This window comes from Phoca vitulina, unplaced genomic scaffold (genome assembly GCF_004348235.1).
Source record: "Phoca vitulina isolate PV1807 unplaced genomic scaffold, GSC_HSeal_1.0 scaffold3, whole genome shotgun sequence".
Classification (NCBI taxonomy): domain Eukaryota; kingdom Metazoa; phylum Chordata; class Mammalia; order Carnivora; family Phocidae; genus Phoca; species Phoca vitulina.
The window spans coordinates 69,111,797-69,131,048 of record NW_022589706.1 but is presented as its reverse complement, the minus strand read 5'-3'; the positions used below and the strand labels follow the sequence as shown (position 1 = coordinate 69,131,048).

Genomic DNA, 19,252 nt, shown 5'->3' with positions numbered 1-19,252 from the left:
TCACACCATTTAAAGTGTTTCCTTTGTGATTGAAACCTCTCTTCTGAACTTTCTCATTCCCGGGTATACATGCACATTTAACTGTGAACTGAGGGGCGCCTGGGTGGCTCAGTCGTTAAGCGTCTGCCTTCAGCTCAGGTCATGATCCCGGAGTCCTGGGATCGAGCCCCGCATCAGGCTCTCTGCTCAGCGGGAAGCCTGCTTCTCCCTCTCCCACTCCCCCTGCTTGTGTTCCCTCTTTCGCTGTGTTTCTCTCTGTCAAATAAATAAAATCTTTAAAAAAAAAAAAAACTGTGAACTGAAAGACACAATGCACTTGTCTAAGAATACAAAGCCATTTTACTCATGTAACATTTGAAGCAACCCTACCAGATGAGACTTCTGAAGGTGTATTTCAACAGTAGTGATAGGAAAGTTTTGTTATTTCTCAATGTTGTTGAAATCTGTTCCTTTATCATTTCTAAGTAGATCGAAGAATGAAGAAAAGAAGTAAAATCAAAGTTACATCTAAAATAGGATGATAAATAATGCAAGGATATTGTGTGGGATGATAGAGAGAGAAAAGAAAGGGAAATGACAACAAATAAACTGGTAAACCAAAAGGAAAGGGAATGAATCAGAAGGCACAGTGGAAAAACTAGTTTGAAAAATCTGTTTACAAAGACAGCCTAACATCTTAAAAACATTCCTTCTGACTTTGAGGTTAATGTTATTGTAAATAATTTGCTATCCTGCCTTTCTTCTTAATTTGTTGTTTTTCATCACTTGCTGATGAAATCAATTTGGAACTTAAAAATCGCTATTTAGCTCTAAAAGGCAGGGAGAAAAAGAAAGTTGATGAAAATTAGGGGCAGTAAGTTAAGGCAAAGGAGAGGGAAACATACTTTGGGAAATTGACAGTATACTTTTTTTTTTTTAATAAACTGAATAACAACAATTGCTGTTTCATAGAATATTGTTATATTTTCAAGGATAGATTGAAGTACAACATGCATAATCCTATGGAAATGTTTAATCTTTTAATTACATGTAGCTAACTAATTTCCCTTTATTTTTAGGATAATTCTTCAACGATTTATCAAACAATAAAAATGTGTATGCATGGGCGCCTGGGTGGCTCAGTTGGTTAAGCAACTGCCTTCGGCTCAGGTCATGATCCTGGAGTCCCTGGATCGAGTCCCACATCGGGCTCCCTGCTCGGCAGGGAGTCTGCTTCTCCCTCTGACCCTCCCCCCTCTCATGTGTTCTCTCTCATTCTCTCTCTCTCAAATAAATAAATAAAATCTTTAAAGAAAAAAAAATGTGTATGCACATTTTGCACATGCATATGTTTATGCCCTCCCTTTTAAACATATAATTTAGTTCTGTTTCTGTTACAAAGGCAATTGCTATCTGATTCTGAATAGGAAGGTAATATTATTATCATGTGTAGTCATTTCAATTCGGCTGACATTCAACTAGCTGGAGAATGACTTAACTAAATCAGGTAAGTACCTCTGATTAGACTACATATAAATATTTGATGCTCCTTTCTTTTATAAATAGGAAAATAATAAAGCCATACTGTAAAATGAAAGGAAAACATCTACATTTAATTATTTTAACCAAATAATTTTTGAACTGTTGCACACATTTTGAAATATGATGCTCACAATTTTTCTACAGAAAATATATTTACAGTTTATTAAATTTTAGAATCGGTTTATGAAATTTTAGGATATTCTTTCGAAAAAGATAACAAGACACATGCCTGTCAGAGATGTATGGTTCTGTAATTTAGAACACTTATAGTAGTTACTATAGCCACAAAATAGAAAATAATAGTCTATGTGAATCAGTTCTTATATTTTGAAATGTTGAGATAATACTTTATGGGTCAAATCTTTGCAAAATTTTATTCAAATATTATAAATCTCAATTCACACAAAGATAGAGTTGGTCTTACTGGCATAAGATAGCACTTCATTCACTAAAGGTGATTATAAATTTTAAACCAGAAACCAGCTTGAAATTAAAAAGTCAACATCATGTGAATAGATGATGTATCCTTTTAGCATTTAAATAAAAACTGTACTACTAACATTCAAATAACTTTTCAAGACTCCTCCTTCCCCAAGTTAATCATTTTGCAAGCATTTCTCTGAAAGCGAAAAATATTAACCAATTACCATCAATTTAACTTTGATCAATTATTAGTAGCAAATACACGCATATTTGAGTGGGCCCAATAATTAAAAGCCACATAGTGCTTCCGGAGATGGAGATGTAAATTCTCTCATTGTAGATTCATAGCCTTTCTAATTACCTCATCATCTAAGCAATCCCTCTTTGTTGCTAGATTCTGTTTCGGGTTATCAGCAAAGGAAATTGTGAAACTGGATATATTTTTTGAAATAAAGTGACAGCCATAGAACAAGGAAGTCCTTAATACTGAATACAAAAAAAAAAAAAAAAAAAAGAATGACACCTTGGTTAATTGTAATCTCAAGAAAGTGTTAGTTGCCACTTCTGACGTAGTCACAAATGGAAAATACTAGAATCAGGAACCAACTGTAACATATCTAGATAGGTATTGATTTTAGGGAAGGGGCAGGAATAGAGATGTTTAATATCAGTATTCTCATGTTCATGTATAGAATAAACATTCACTCTTTCAATATCCTTAATAAGCACAATTAAACAAATACTTAAGGAGTCTTGACTAATATGTAGTTCAGAGATCCTAAGACTCGAACTTGACCAAAAGGAAATGTGATAATTAGCATTCTAAATTCATAGGCTTACTATTTCCAAGTCCACATGTTTAGGAGGGTAATATCCATATTATGGTCTTATATACTGAGGCACAGAATACATTTCAATTTTAGATTTTCACTCTTAGAGAAACCATCCATCATTTTATTCTCCAGAATGATCTGAAATCTCAAATATTTAATATTGTCTTTATATTATGCACATTGACTCTGTGAAAGTGAGAAATAAGATTAATCCAAATTTAAGGTTATACTTCCACTCATAATTTCAGAGCACTTATAATGGACTCATTTCTAAAAGTTTCTAGTAACAATATCTTCTCTATCTCTCTAACAATAGATATTCTTCTATCTTCAATGCAATATAACTTATATGCATAACAAATGACTTTATAAAGAGGCAAATAAAAAATATTTTATCTTATTTGAAGTTCTTGCTATACTTTTCAGTTTTATCATTAATACCATACCAATATTGTCATAAAAGAAACCATACCTTCAGTATACTTTAGAAAGTTAGATGACAGAGAAGTAGGTAAGAAGAAATAACAGCAATAATTTGAGACCTGCTGGTGATTATTTAACTCTAGCAGAATATTTAATATATCTAAATCTAATCTTCTATTCATTAAAGCAATTCTTTTTGCCAAAACTTTATTCATAATAATTCAGACCTTCAAAAGTGTTTCATGAAAAATGAAATAGTAAAGTGCATATTTTTGTCTGTTGTTTGAGCAGCTTTAGAATGATGCAAACTGCTGCAATTTTTTAGTTGATTCACAGTTCCTTCTCAGTGAATGGGATCAAATTTTATGTTTTTTCTGCCAATAGGGAAGAAAAGTACTATGAAAACAGGACTGTAGCTTTGAATGACCTTTAACATCGTGTTAAGATGAATCTATTTGGTATTTATTGCTTGGTACAACAATTAGAAGCATGTGGTATATTGCTGTAGCAGTCTATAATGGTGGTAAACAACCAGGATTTTCTGACATGTGGAAAAAGAGAAAAGACATGGATGGAAATGGGCAATGAAAATAGCTCTTTCTCAAAGTCTGATGGCACTTTGGAGATTCTACATATTAAATTTACACATACATCTCTCATTGAAAAAAGTTCATGTTAAAGCAGACAAGCTGTCACAGAAATCTACTGAGCCGAAGTGCAAATATCTGACTCTCTGCTGAGGTGCATATATTTATAATACAGGGGAGCAAGGGTGTAAAATCTGGGATTTCTATCTAAAAATTTATAGACTGTTTTCAAATGTTCTAAATACGATGACTTAGAAATAAACTAAGGTGGTTAGAAAGTCAAGTTTTCTTTAAATTCACTCAAGAAAGGATTTCTTTCAATGGATTTCCTTTTCAAGGAAAGAGGTCTCATTAGCTGTGTGGCAAAAACACAGCTGTGTAGGATATAAGAGCTCTTTGAACAAGTATGTAAAAGGAGTTAGGATTTAAGAAAGCGTACTGATTCATTTGACAGAGAAAGTACTATCATTGGTGCTAAATGAAAATAAACGTAAGAGCCACTTCCATATTTGCCGCAGACTTTGAATCATTACTGAAGCTTCCACGCACTTGGCCACATTGCAATGCAGTTTTCCTGAATGGGCTGGATAATGACAAACAGATAAGGAAGAGGCAAAGGGAACCGTTTGCTACAAACACATTCTAGGTAATATACAACATTGGGGATTGCATATTGACCTGAGCACATTTGGTCTCAGCATGCCATGCTACAGCACAGGAACACATAGTCATGTTTACAACACAGAGCTGAATTGAAGAGACTCACATAATTGCCTGCGAGAAGGTACAGGAGCACTTCCATAAGCTGTGCCCTGTAAATAAAACACATTTTTTTTTTTTTTTTTTTGTGGAGCAACTAATCATTGGTAACAATAGAAAATGGCGGAGAAATGAATAAAGACTATGAAAAGAAATACAAAATAAATAAAGAGGATTTAAAAGACTTATTAAAAAAGGCTTTTGAGTTGCTGTATTTGGTAGGTATATATATTAAGATAATATATGGAGGAAATTAAGAAAAAAATATATAATGCACCAAAAAATAAGAAAGTAAAATAAAAACTACAGCAAAAAATGGGAACATTTAATTTTGACAGAAAGAGAGTTTTGTGAAAAGTAGAACACACATGATATTTATGAAGTGGCCTCCTTAAAAAGTAGGTTCCCTTGCGCCAATTCCTTAGCTGATGCAAAAATTTTCTCCAAGTCTTAAACTAAGCAGTATACTCGTAGTTGTTCTTTTCTATTTCTACCTCAAACACTGTACAAAATAAAACTAATGACCTCAATAAAATGGCCCTCATCTGTGCATCAATAAAAGTTAATCATTGAAAAACAGCATCATCAAATGAAAAGAGAAAGTTATTAAATAAAGATATTAATGGTGTACGATAGACCCCTAAGTTAGAACAACCACATGCTGAATACTTGCTGTATTCTTCCAGTTGACAAAGCTCTGTACAGATTGTAATTCAAATTAGTTATTTTTATTTCTGGCACTGATCTCTGTCACAAAATTACATTATAATACACTCAAGGAGAAGTTTTTAAATATTAGGCAAACATGTCTGTGAAAATCAATAGTTCATTATTATTTTAATAACTTAAAAAAGACAAGAATATTTGAAAAAGATTAATATTTATTGAACATTTACTCTGTGAAGCTCATACACTTAGCACATGAAAAGCATTACCTCATTTTGTTTCCACAAAATCCCGGACATAGTTATAATTTTTTACTTTTGTTTATTATTCCCATTTTTGCTAATGACAAAACTCTTTTTAGAATGATTAAGTAACTTTAGATTCAGTTTAGAATCAGTTTAAAGAAGGGGCACCTGGGTGGCTCAGTAGGTTAACCGTCTGACTCAATTTCAGCTCAGGTCATGATCTCAGGGTTGTGGGATGGAGCCCCTCCACACCTCAAGCTCCTTGTTCATTGTGGATCTGCTGGAGATTCTCTCCCTCTACCCCTGTCCCTCCCTCTGCTCATGCTCTCTCTCTATAAATAAATAAATTCTTTTAAAAATTTAAAAAAAAATTGAGAATCAGCTTAAAGAATTCTTCACTTTTTAAAGGATACTTAAATAATTAAAATGACAGATCCATAAAATAATCGCTGTGGCTGGCATTTAATGAATTTACCTTCTAAGTAGAATAGCAAATGCTAGTATTATGGCCTTGGTTCCTATAAAAGTATACTAACAAGGAAACTTATCTTGTCAGTTATTCCTTATACCCGTTGCTCCTACACACGCATAGCCTCCTCATTATCAATACCCCCACCAGAGTGGTACATTTGTTACAACTGATCAACCTACACTGACATATTATTAACCCCCAGAGTCCATAGTTTACCTAAGGATTCACTCCATTTGTTGTGTATTCAATGGATTTGGACAAATGTATGACATGTATCTACAATTATAGTACCAAACTGAGTAGTTTCACTGTCCTAAAAATCCTCTGACTATTTCCACTCCCCACCCTCACCCTTAACAATCACTGCTCTTTATACTGTCATAATTTTGCCTTTCCCAGAATGTCATATAGTTAGAATCATACAGTATGCAGCCTTTCCAGATTGGCTTCTTTCACTTAGTAATAGGCATTTAGGCTTTCTTTATGTCTTTTCAAGTCTTGATAGCCCATTTCTTTTTAGCACTGAATAATATTCCATTGTCTGGATGTACCACAGTTTATCCATTCACTTACTAAAGAACACCTTTGCTACTTTCCAGTTTTAGAAATTATGAATAAAGCTACTATAAATATCCGTGTGCAGGTTTCTTTTTTTCTTTTAAGATTTTTATTTATTTACTTATTTGACAGAGAGAGAGCAAACACAAGCAGGGGGAGCGGGAGAGGGAGAAGGAGACTCCCTGCTGAGCAGGGAGCTGGATGCGGGGCTCAATTCCAGGACCCTGGGATCATGACCTGAGTGGAAGGCAGACACTTAACCGACTGAGCCACCCAGGCGCCCCCTGTGTGCAGGTTTATGTATGAATATAAGTTTGCATCTCAGTTGGGTTAACATCAAGGAGGGTGATTACCAGATTGTAGAGTAAACATATGTTTAATTTCATAAGAAAGTGCCAAACTGCCTTCCAAAGTAGATGTACCTCAAAAACAAACAAACAAAAAACAACAAAGTGGATGTACCACAATAGAATCTTTTACAACTAAAAATGCCATCAAATGTCAGCAAAAAGACCAAATATGGACAAAGTTATTATTTTTAACAAAATGCTAAATCCGAAGTAGTGCATTTCCAAAGTTCTCATTTTATTGGACCCTGATTTTATAAACTAATATATATATATATACATATAAAATATATTGATTTCAATATATACATATATATTGAAACCACTGATTTTCACAGAGATCTGTTTATCTAATATTTAAAATCTTCTCCTTGAGTATATTATAATGTAATTTTGTGACAGAGGTCAGTGCCAGAAATAAAAAATAATCAATTTGAATTACAATCTTTGTTTGTACAGAGCTTTGTCAACTGGAAGAATATAGGAAGTATTCAGCAGTGGTTGTTCTAATTTAGGGGTCAATCATACACTATTAATAATAGTGCTATATATATATATATATATAACTAAGAATAATGGATAACAAATATTACTATTTTTTTTCAAGTAATACTTGGGTTGGGATAGTGAATTATCAGCTATCACCATAAGAAGACTAAGCATTGTTAAAAAAAAATTGTTAGGCTTAGGAAAACTGCTTAGCATAAATAGTGTGGAACCAGTAAGAGAAAATATTTAGGTAAACATGATGACTTAAGACTAGATTCTCTAGTTCATCCACATAATTTTCCTTCTAACTTATTTTCTCTCTAAAAAGTTGATTTAAAATTCCATCCATAATTTGAGACCCTCAATTGAAGCAACAATTAATAATAATTAAATATAATAATATGTCTAAATCAAAGTATTGAACTTATTCATCCAAGGCTTGGTAAAGAATAAGCCAGCATTCAATTTAATTACAGGAGCTTATTAAATCCAGCAGAGAAATACTTTTTTTTCCCTACACAGACAGGAAAGTTCATGGGTATCATTATACTTATTTAACTAATATTTATAGCACACCATGTGCTTATTTCATATGTACTGCTGTATTAGAAGCAACAAAATTCACTGAAGCACATGATATCTCCATAGGATATCTTTTTTTCCCATTTCCATTAGAGGCTATTCTCTGGATTATGTGGGTACGGTGGTTCTTATTATAAACCATCTTAGTTGTAAATAAGACTTGAAATAAGCACAAGATTCTGAAATGGGAAAAAATACGCAAACTAGAAACCCATGAAAAAAGACACACACACAAAGAAAATGACAAACTTCCTTAATATCTTCCTACTCCTCTGGAAGCATTTAGTAAAAAAACAGATTGTAGGTGTAGTCCAGAACACAGAGATAGAAAAGAGGAATATACAATCTGGTTGGAGAAAGAGCTAACACCATTCTTACCTGAGAAAAATGTTAAAATAATATTTCAACTATAATTGAATAGGAATTTAGAACTTACTCACTCGCCCCAGGCACACACACCAAAAAGCAAAACAGTGCCAGACATAGAATGGAAATATGAATCTAAGAAAATTCTTAAATAACCCTTTACCCAAAAGCCTTGAGCCAAATGTTTTTCAGAATTCAGAATTATTTAGATTTGCAAAGTAACACCTCTAGCTAAATCTACGACTAGAGTAATCAAAGACATTAATATTTCTACAACAAAAATATGATAACCCCACTGTGATTTAAAGAAATTATAAATAGCTTCTTGTTAATTTAGATCAGGTCAGATTTGGTTACCAAATAAGTCATAGAAAAACTTTGGGTTTTCAGGGGACTTTATTTGCTTTTTTGTTTGTTTTGGATCTCAGAACTGCAGATTAGAGATTAAAGAACTATAAAATCATAAAGACTGCATAATTAGAAACCAAGGAAGTATGAAATTTTTGGAAAATTAGGATTTTAATTGCCTTATCTTAGGTCCTCATAATTAAAGTTTTATTGATAAAGAAATGGTTTAAGAAACAATAAGCTTTCAAGAAAACAGATTTAAGATTTAGCATTTATAGAAGAATGCTCAACTTCTAGAATAATTACAAATAAAAGAAAATTTGGCTTTTGTCCCATAACAGTATATACATGTGTGTGGAAATAGTAGGATTTAGTTGATATAACCATTTTAAGTGGTGAAATAATATGATTTTAAATGATGACAAGATATTTCTGATAAATATCAATATTCTTACATTCTTTCATACTTTTTGGTGGAATTTCTATTTAAACTTGTAAGGGTAAAGTTTCAAGTTTATAGATACCACTCAGGACTGTCCTCAATGACTAATTAACAGAGATGGGTTAGTAGTTCATATGTAGGTTGTAAAATACTTGGCAATTCCTTGAAATTTGGAACTATTCAGGTATATGTATTTTAGGGACCTAAATTATACAAGAAACAACCTTATCAGTTTTGTGCTTACTCAGATTCTTGCCTTGATATTTAAACTTTTATTAAAACACCCAAATTGAACATATTAAAATATTATCTATTTTAAAATCCCCCTTGGATCATCGAGCTGCCCAAGGCATGCCCTGATCTACCTACCACCTTGGATGACTCAAGTGATAAAGTTACTCGCTCATTAATCAAACCAGGCAGTGCACAGAGCTTACAAGATGAAAGTGCCTTTAAGTAGATTGTACTTTTTGTACCTGGTTTGTTACCTTTACATGACTAAAAATAGTGATAACCAGACTGAATATCTACTATTAGCATTTCAGACCTCATTTCAAGAATAATTCTTCTGCCATGTTTTAAATTTGAAGGTAGTGCACTAAATTGAGACAATAAAGTAAGTAGGATTTAGTGTCAGATTTTTTTTTTTAAGAGGGAGGTGTATATATATATATAGAGAGAGAGAGAGCGCACACACAAGCAGGAGGGGGAGAGGGAGGATCTTAAGCAGGCTGCATGTCCAACACGGAGCCGGACACCGAGCTTGACCTGACAACCCTGAGATCATGACCTGAGCCAAAATCAAGAGTCCGAAGTTAACCGACTGAGTCACCCAGGCATCCCAGGTGTTAGATCTTTAACTACCAGAAAGGGAAAACAGAAATAATATTTTTTTGATGAGTACAAGAAAAAATTACAGGGATTAGTGAAATACTTTATTTTCTCAACAACCTGGTAAAAACTCAGAAGTGAAAACCTGTATGGTAATAATGAATCACATCCTTAGAGCCTCCAAGTAGTGCTACTGGATCTAAACATTTAAGGACATAACCACAGTGAAAATGCACTGAGAAAATTAAATTGATGCCCTTCTTTTTTACCTACTTCTATCCCTCCCTTTTTATCATAGTTACACACATGGTAATAAATTTACCATATATATTTAACAAATGTTTGCAATACAAATTTTGGTATCATTAATTTTAAAACATGACTAGTTTTATGAGAGACATTTGAGGTATGTGAAAACACATTTTTTTTACATAAACTTTGCTTTAAATTATTATTTTTTTCTTTTCTTAAATTGACCCACTTGAAAGTCATTCTTACACAATTTTCAATAATACATCTCCTGCTAGTACTTCAGTAAGAAACACAGGAGGTAAGTATGAACTTTCAAGGCACACCGAGAATATGAAATACACCCATAAGGAAAACACAAATTCCTCTGCACGCTTTAACTCATTTTAACTTCTAATAGTAATCACAAACTTACTGTGTTTCCTAGGGATTACCCAAGGCACAGCCAAAGGCAATCAGTTCCTCCCAGCTAGTCATAAATGTCCTATGTTTCTTTCATTGCTTAAATATTGCCTTAAGCCCTTTCCTTTATTATATGCCTTTGAAATAGAGTGAACCATTTCCCAAAAGACACTTACCAAGAAAAAAGTTGACATTTGCAACAATAAGAAGCAGCATGCACTGCGTGTGAATATGAGGGCCTGAAAGACTTGACATACGTCCCTCTAATTATTTTAGTCTTCTTCTCTGGCAGTGTGCTCATTTATTATCAACAGAAATTAAAACCTTTTACATGTCAGTACTCTTCACACTATAGAAGTAGGGAAAATAAGCTAATATTGAGGACAGGCTATTTAGGAAATTGCTTTTGTAGAGAGAGATATAAGCCCTCTCTTTAAACTTATTTTTTTCTTGTTTGACACAGATGTACTCATTATGATGAACTATATGCTTTTTACAGAAAAAGGACAGAAGACTAAAAACATAATGAAAAGCAAAGACATAAGAGATTAACTTAATCATTATAAAACATATACAAATACTCATCAAAACCCTTTAGTGCTACCCCAATTGTGGCAGAATTCAGAAATCTTTGCTTAACCCTCAGGTTTGCTACAAGCTTACATTCACCTAGTCCTTCAAATCTACCTATCACTTTCCCAAATAACATTCAGACTGGCTTATCTAAAAGAGAAAATGGAAAAATAAGTAGATTGTGGGATGTAGGGAGGAAGGAGATCATTCTGCAAAGTTTATGTCTTAACTGGCAAATTTGAACTATATCCAACTTTGTCTGTTGAAGGTACAGTAGTATTCCAGTTACCTGGAATCAGAACGCAAAATATTCAGAAGCATGAGAAAAATGTGGACCTGAAAGTACAATGGTGCCTAAGCAGCAAGGACAATATTGTATCACAACCTATTCCACAGCCAAAGTATACAGCCTTCCTTAGGATACGACATATAATAAAAACATTAAATCAATGCCTTCTCATTTGCAAAATCAGGACCAGTTGACCAGCAACCAGGGAAAGTCTATAAATCCAAGAATCATAAAAAACATTTTATTTTAACCGAAAACACATGGAAGTTCATGCATTTAAGCACATTTTAACGTGGGACCAAGGTCTTTCCTTTGCATGAGATGATCTTCTGCATGTCACTCAGCTTCCTCTCTCTTGCACACACAGTAGTACATCTTCCACAAATTCCACCTTAATTTACAGTAATTTTAGAGCTTAAATTTCCTTGCAAAGCAATCTCAGTGTTGATTTTTTTGATGGATTTACTCATTTATTCCAATTTTTTCAGTGATTTCAAGACATTCTAAAACCTTCAACTTAGTTTTGTTCATTCTTTTCACTTGCCTCTTTGATCTGTTTATCTAATACTTAACTAGTTCACCTAATAATAATAATATTTAAGATAACAATTACAACCAAATTTAATAGGTTTAGGGGCAAAGAACTCAAGGAAAAGTAGCAAGCAGGGCAATGTAAAAGATGCCTATCACCATCAGCATCAAGGCTTTCCAGAGGGAATGGGCATTTGAATTAATTCAGTGAGTAGGTTGTGGTGTCCTCATGATCTGCATGATCAAATGAATGTTGAATTATGTTCGTTAAACATTTTTAAAGATAGTAGAAAGTTTGACAGAAGCATGTACTATAAAAATTAATTTTCTGATACATATATGATAATCTTCATGTATCTGGAAAATTTCCCTAATTCACAGTACCTCAGATCCTTGTGTTGATTAATGGGGTTTTTGTGTATAGCAATATATAATAGTTAATGATTATATAAGTCAGTTTATTCCATAGTCTTTCAACTCAATTGCTTGCATATTCAATAAAATATTCGCTAAATTATAATTTATTTTTACTGAAAGAGGTATAAATTAATCAAAATTCCAAAGATAAAGACCAATATTGGATTTTAGTATTTGATAGGTCAGGTTCGTTCTCATGTGGGAAAAGTTGGAAGTCAATGGCTATTGAAAATTCTACTGAGATCTTTAAGGAAATGTCAATAAGTTACAAGTGATAGTTCTGCCTTATGGTTTAGAAAGATTGAAATCCAGAAATATCAGTTCACACACTTAAAGCTAATTTTAAGTCTTTTTAGCCAAGCAACAGAATGATAAATGTAGAAAAATAATATTAAAAATACACAGATTAGCCATGTATGCATTCACATAAGTGTTATATTCCTTTTGTAATATTTTAGTAAAATGTTTTATGAATTGGGAAATAACCCTCCTATTCATGAGTTTTTACTCTCAGTAGCCACTTCAATGAACAGTGTGATTAAACTAGTTAAGAATTATTTCCAGTACTCTCCAAATCTAACAATGGTAATATAAAACTTTAAAAGTCTACTACGCTTTATAAAATACAGGTCTCTCAATTGCAATGTGAGAGTGTTTCATAGAGAAAATATTGAGGACTATGCTTTTTAAAACAAAAAATAAAGGGAAAACTTTAAGCATGAGAGAACAGTGGGGTAATTCTTTTCAGAAAATGTTCTATTTGTTAAAGGATAAGCTAATTTAGAATGATTTTAGATAAACAGTAAGACAAAGCCATTTACTGTTGAGAAAATTTTCTAGCCTTAAAATATTAGAAACTAGAAAGATTACAAACTACATAATGTTAACTACAATCACAACTCACTTACTGTGCAAGTAACTTTTTCCATTATGTATTAAAGTAATAAAACTGTAGGAAACATTTAAACTCTCAAAAAAAAAAAGGCACAAAGAGAGCAGCACTTTTTCCTTACAGTTCTTTGTTAATAAAAAATAATTTGTGCTCTCCTGAGGAAGACATTCTAAAATGCAATATAGGAGGGGGGAAAGATGGCGGAGGAGTAGGGGACCCTATTTCAACTGGTCCCCGGAATTGAGCTGGATATCTACCAGACCACTCTGAGCACCCACGAAACCAGCCTGAGATGTAAGAAGATCTGGATCTCTACAAACAGAATATCGCAGGCAGTTGGTTTTGAGGTATGAAGCTCTGCAGGCAGATATCGGAGGATAAACGGCAGCGGGAGGGTGCCTGGCCGTGGGGATCCTGCACCGCCGGTGAGTGACAGCCTCGCGCGCTGCGGACGGGGCACAGACTCGCAAACCGGTAGTGTCGGGAAAGAACTTTAGGGCAGCCCCCGGGGTGGAAAACCAGACCGGCGGGGTCGTGCGCACGGGAACCTCAGCCCCCCGGACAGAAACCCGGAGCGACGGTCGCGCGCACGCAAACTGCAGCCTCTGAGACGGAAACCCGGTGCGCCGTGTCCCGCCGGTGAACTGCAACCCCTGGGGTGGGAACCCTGAGTTGTGGAGTCTCGCGCACGTGAACTGGGAGCGGCTGGCGGTTTTAGAAGGACAAAGGGCAGAGACGTGCCCGACCGGGAGGCAGGACTGGGGGCACTGCGGAGGGGCGCACAACCCAGGACGCTGCAGTTTATAGCAGCACAGACAGAAACGGAGACAGTGTGGCTTGGAGAGCTCACTGAAGAACAGACTGCGGTCTCTCTGCTCTGAGGCAGAGGGTTGGAAACAGTCTCTTCTGCTCTGACTCACGGAAGAGACGTGGAAAGCCGCCAGGGAAAGGCGCCAGAGAACAAAAGCCCCAAAGACTGATTCCCACTGAGCCCATCCCCCACCACAGGGGCACAGGGCAACTCCGCCCAAACAGGGTTGCCTGAGTAACAGTGCGGCAGGCCCCTCCCCCAGAAGACAGGCTGGGAAAACAAGAGGCCAGCAATCCTAAGGTCCCAAGAAAACAGGTGCATCTTGCTTGGGTTCTGGTCAATAATTTGGACTCTATACATTCCCTCAAACACCCATCAACAGAATGACTAGGAGGAGGAGCCCCCAAAACAGAAAAGACTCAGAGATTATGACTTATGCTGCAGATTTACAAATGGATGCAGATATAACCAAGATGTCAGAGATGGAATTCAGGCTAGCAATTGTGAAGACAATGGCTAGAATGGAGAAATCAATTAATGGCAACATAGAGTCTCTAAGGGCAGAAATAAAAGGTGAATTGGCAGAACTTAAAAATGCTATCAATGAGATCCAATCCAATCTAGATAATCTAACAGCAAGGGTAACTGAGACAGAAGAGAGAATAAGCGATCTGGAAGACAGTATAATAGATAAAAAGGGAAAAGAGGAGGCCAGGGAAAAACAACTCAGAATCCATGAAAATAGAATCAGAGAAATAAGTGACACCATGAGGCATTCCAATGTCAGAATCATTGGAATCCCGGAGGGAGTGGAGAGAGAGAGAGGGCTAGAAGATGTATTTGAGCAAATCGTAGCTGAGAACTTCCCTAATCTGGGGAATGAAACAAACATTTGAGTCCTAGAGGCAGAGAGGTCCCCTCCTAAGATCAAGGAAAACAGGCCAACACCCCGGCATGTAATAGTAAAACTTGCAAATCTTAGAACCAAGGAAACCATCTTAAGGGCAGTTAGGGGGAAGAGACTCCTTACGTACAGAGGGAGGAACATCAGAATAACGTCAGACCTATCCACAGAGACCTGGCAAGCCAGAAAGGCCTGGCAAGACAGAAAGGCCTGGCAAGACATATTCAGGGTACTAAACGAGAAGAACATGCAGCCAAGAACACTTTATCCGGCAAGGCTTTCATTTAGAATGGATGGAGAGATGCAGAGCTTCCACGACCAGCAGAAGTTGAAAGAATATGTGACCACTAAGCCGGCCCTGCAAGAAATATTAAGGGGGGTTCTATAAAAGGAGAAAGACCCCAAGAGTGATCTACAACAGAAATTTACAGGGACAATCTATAAAAAGAACGTCTTCACAGGCAACATGATGACAATTAATTCATATCTTTCAATAATCACTCTCAACGTGAATGGCCTAAATGCTCCCATAAAACGGCACAGGGTTGCAGATTGGATAAAAAGACAGGACCCATCCATATGCTGTCTACAAGAGACTCATTTTGAACCTAAAGATACATCCAGACTGAAAGTGAAGGGATGGAGATCTATCTTCCATGCCAGCGGACTTCAAAAGAAAGCTGGGGTAGCAATTCTTATACCAGACAAATTAGATTTTAAACTAAAGTCTGTAATAAGACACACAGAAGGACACTATATCATTCTTAAAGGGTCTATCCAACAAGAAGATCTAACAATTGTAAATATCTATGCCCCCAACATGGGAGCAGCCATATACATAAGCCAGCTGTTAACCAAAATAAAGAGTCATATTGATAACAATACGTTAATTGTAGGAGACCTCAATACTCCACTCTCAGCAATGGACAGATCATCTAAGCAGAAAATCAACAAGGAAACAAGAGCTTTGAATGATACATTGGACCAGATGGACCTCACAGATCTTTACAGAACATTCCACCCTAAAACAACAGAATACTCATTCTTCTCGAGCGCACATGGAACTTTCTCCAGAATAGACCATATAATGGGTCACAAATCAGGTCTCAACCGATACCAAAAGATTAAGATTATTCCCTGCATATTCTCAGACCACAATGCTCTAAAACTGGAACTCAATCACAAGAAAAAATTTGGCAGAAATTCAAACACTTGGAAGCTAAAGACCACTCTGCTCAAGAATGTTTGGGTCAACCAAGAAATCAAAGAAGAACTTAAACAATTCATGGAAATCAATGAGAACAAAAACACATCGGTCCAAAACCTATGGGATATTGCAAAGGCGGTCCTAAGGGGGAAATACATAGCCATCCAAGCCTCACTCAAAAAAATAGAAAAATCCCGAATTCACCAACTAACTCTACACCTTAAAGAACTAGAGAAAAAGCAACAAATGATGCCTAAGCCACGCATTAGAAGAGAAATAATTAAAATTAGAGCAGAAATCAATGAATTAGAAACCAGAAACACAGTAGATCAGATCAATGAAACTAGAAGTTGGTTCTTTGAAAGAATTAATAAGATTGATAAACCACTGGCCAGACTTATCCAAAAGAAGAGAGAAAGGACCCAAATTAATAAAATTATGAATGAAAGGGGAGAGATCATGACTAACACCAAGGAAATAGAAACAATTATTAGAAATTATTATCAACAACTATATGCCAATAAACTGAGCAATCTGGATGAAATGGAGGCCTTCCTGGAAACCTATAAGCTGCCAAGACTGAAACAGGAAGAAATTGACAACCTGACTAGGCCAATAACCGTAACGAGATTGAAGCAGTGATCAAAAACCTCCCAAAAAACAAGAGTCCAGGGCCTGATGGATTCCCTGGGGAATTCTACCAAACATTCAAAGAAGAAATAATACCTATCCTACTGAAGCTGTTTCAAAAAATAGAAACAGAAGGAAAACTTCCAAACTCATTCTATGAGGCCAGCATTACCTTAATTCCCAAACCAGGCAAAGACCCCATCAAAAAGGAGAATTTCAGACTGATATCCCTGATGAATATGGATTCCAAAATCCTCAACAAAATCCTAGCTAATAGGATCCAACAATACATTAAAAGGATCATCCACCACGACCAAGTGGGATTTATCCCCGGGATGCAAGGGTGGTTCAACATTCGCAAATCAATCAATGTGTTAGAATACATTAATAGGAGGAGGGAGAAGAACCATATGGTCCTCTCAATTGATGCAGAAAAAGCATTTGACAAAATACAACATCCTTTCCTGATTAAAACTCTCCAGAGTATAGGGATAGAGGGAACATTCCTCAAGCTCATAAAATCCATCTATGAAAAACCCACAGCGAATATCATCCTCCATGGGGAAAAGCTGAGAGCCTTTCCCTTAAGATCAGGAACACGTCAAGGGTGCCCACTCTCACCACTGTTGTTCAACATAGTACTAGAAGTCCTAGCAACAGCAATCAGACAACAGAAAGAAATAAAAGGTATTCAAACTGGCAAAGAAGAAGTCAAACTCTCTCTTTTCGCAGACGACATGATACTTTATGTGGAAAACCCAAAAGACTCCACCCCCAGATTACTAGAACTCATCCAGCAATTCAGTAATGTGGCAGGATACAAAATCAATGCACAGAAATCAGTTGCTTTCTTATACACTAACAATGCAACTGTAGAAAGAGAAATTAAAGAAACGATTCCATTTACAATAGCACCGAAAACCATAAGATACCTCGGAATAAACCTAACCAAAGAGGTAAGGATCTATACTCTAGGAACTACAAAACACTCATGAAAGAAATTGAAGAAGATACAAAAAGATGGAAAAATATTCCATGCTCATGGATCGGAAGAATAAACATTGTTAAAATATCTATGCTACCCAGAGCAATCTATACCTTCAATACCATCCCCATCAAAATTCCAATGACATTTTTCAAAGTGCTGGAACAAACAATCCTAAAATTTGTATGGAATCAGAAAAGACCCCGAATCGCCAAGGAGATGTTGAAAAAGAAAAAGCTGGGGGCATCACGTTGCCCGATTTCAAGCTATATTACAAAGCAGTGATCACCAAGATAGCATGGTACTGGCACAAAAACAGACATACAGACCAATGGAACAGAATAGAGAACCCAGATGTGGACCCTCAACTCTATGGTCAAATAATCTTTGACAAAGCAGGAAAAAACATGCAATGGAAAAAAGGCAGTCTCTTCAATAAATGGTGCTGGGAAAATTGGACAGCCACATGCAGAAGAATGAAACTCGGCCATTCTCTAACACCATTCACAAAGATAAACTCAAAGTGGATGAAAGACCTCAATGTGAGACAGGAATCCGTCAAAATCCTAGAGGAGAACATAGGCAGTAACCTCTTTGACATCGCCCACAGCAACTTCTTTAAGATACATCTCCAAAAGCTAGTGAAACAAAAGTAAAAATGAACTTTTGGGACTTCATCAAGATAAAAAGCTTCTGCACAGCAAAGGAAACAGTCAACAAAACAAAGAGGCAACCCACAGAATGGGAGAAGATATTTGCAAATGACACTACAGATAAAGGGCTGGTATCCAAAATCTATAAAGAACTTCTCAAACTCAACACCCAAAAAACAAATAATCAAGTCAAAAAGTGGGCAGAAGATATGAAAAGACACTTCTCTGAAGAAGACATACAAATGGCTAACAGACACATGAAAAAATGTTCATCATCATTAGCCATCAGGGATATCCAAATCAAAACCACACTGAGATACCACCTTACACCAGTTAGAATGGCAAAAATGGACAGGGAAAGAAACAACAAATGTTGGAGAGGTTGTGGAGAAAGGGGAACCCTCTTACACTGTTGGTGGGAATGCAAGTTGGTACAGCCACTTTGGAAAACAGTGTGGAGGTTTCTCAAAAATTTAAAAAATAGAGCTACCCTATGACCCAGCAATTGCACTACTGGGTATTTACCCCAAAGACACAGATGTAGTGAAAAGAAGGGCCATATGCACCCCAATGTTCATAGCAGCAATGTCTGCAATAGCCAAACTGTGGAAAGAGCCGAGATGCCCTTCAACAGATGAATGGATAAAGAAGATGTGGTCCATATATACAATGGAATATTACTCAGCCATCAGAAAAGATGAATACCTAACTTTTACATCAACATGGATGGGACTGGAGGAGATTATGCTAAGTGAAATAAGTCAAGCAGAGAAAGTCAATTATCATATGGTTTCACTTATTTGTGGAACATAAGGAA

General features: G+C 35.8%; 1 protein-coding gene across 7 annotated transcripts in view; it reads right to left on the bottom strand.

The window, feature by feature from the left end:
* CCSER1 (coiled-coil serine rich protein 1) overlaps positions 1-19,252 on the bottom strand; it is a 1,349,277-nt gene that overhangs the window by 276,965 nt on the left and 1,053,060 nt on the right. The window contains exon 13 of one of the 7 annotated variants that reach the window (XM_032400832.1): positions 1,292-4,599. The exons of the other annotated variants lie outside the window; for them this stretch is intronic. Coding sequence (XP_032256723.1) covers positions 4,522-4,599 — 78 coding nt within the window. The 3' untranslated portion in view covers positions 1,292-4,521. Of the gene's footprint in view, positions 1-1,291; positions 4,600-19,252 lie in introns of those variants that run through there. 7 annotated transcript variants of the gene reach the window in all.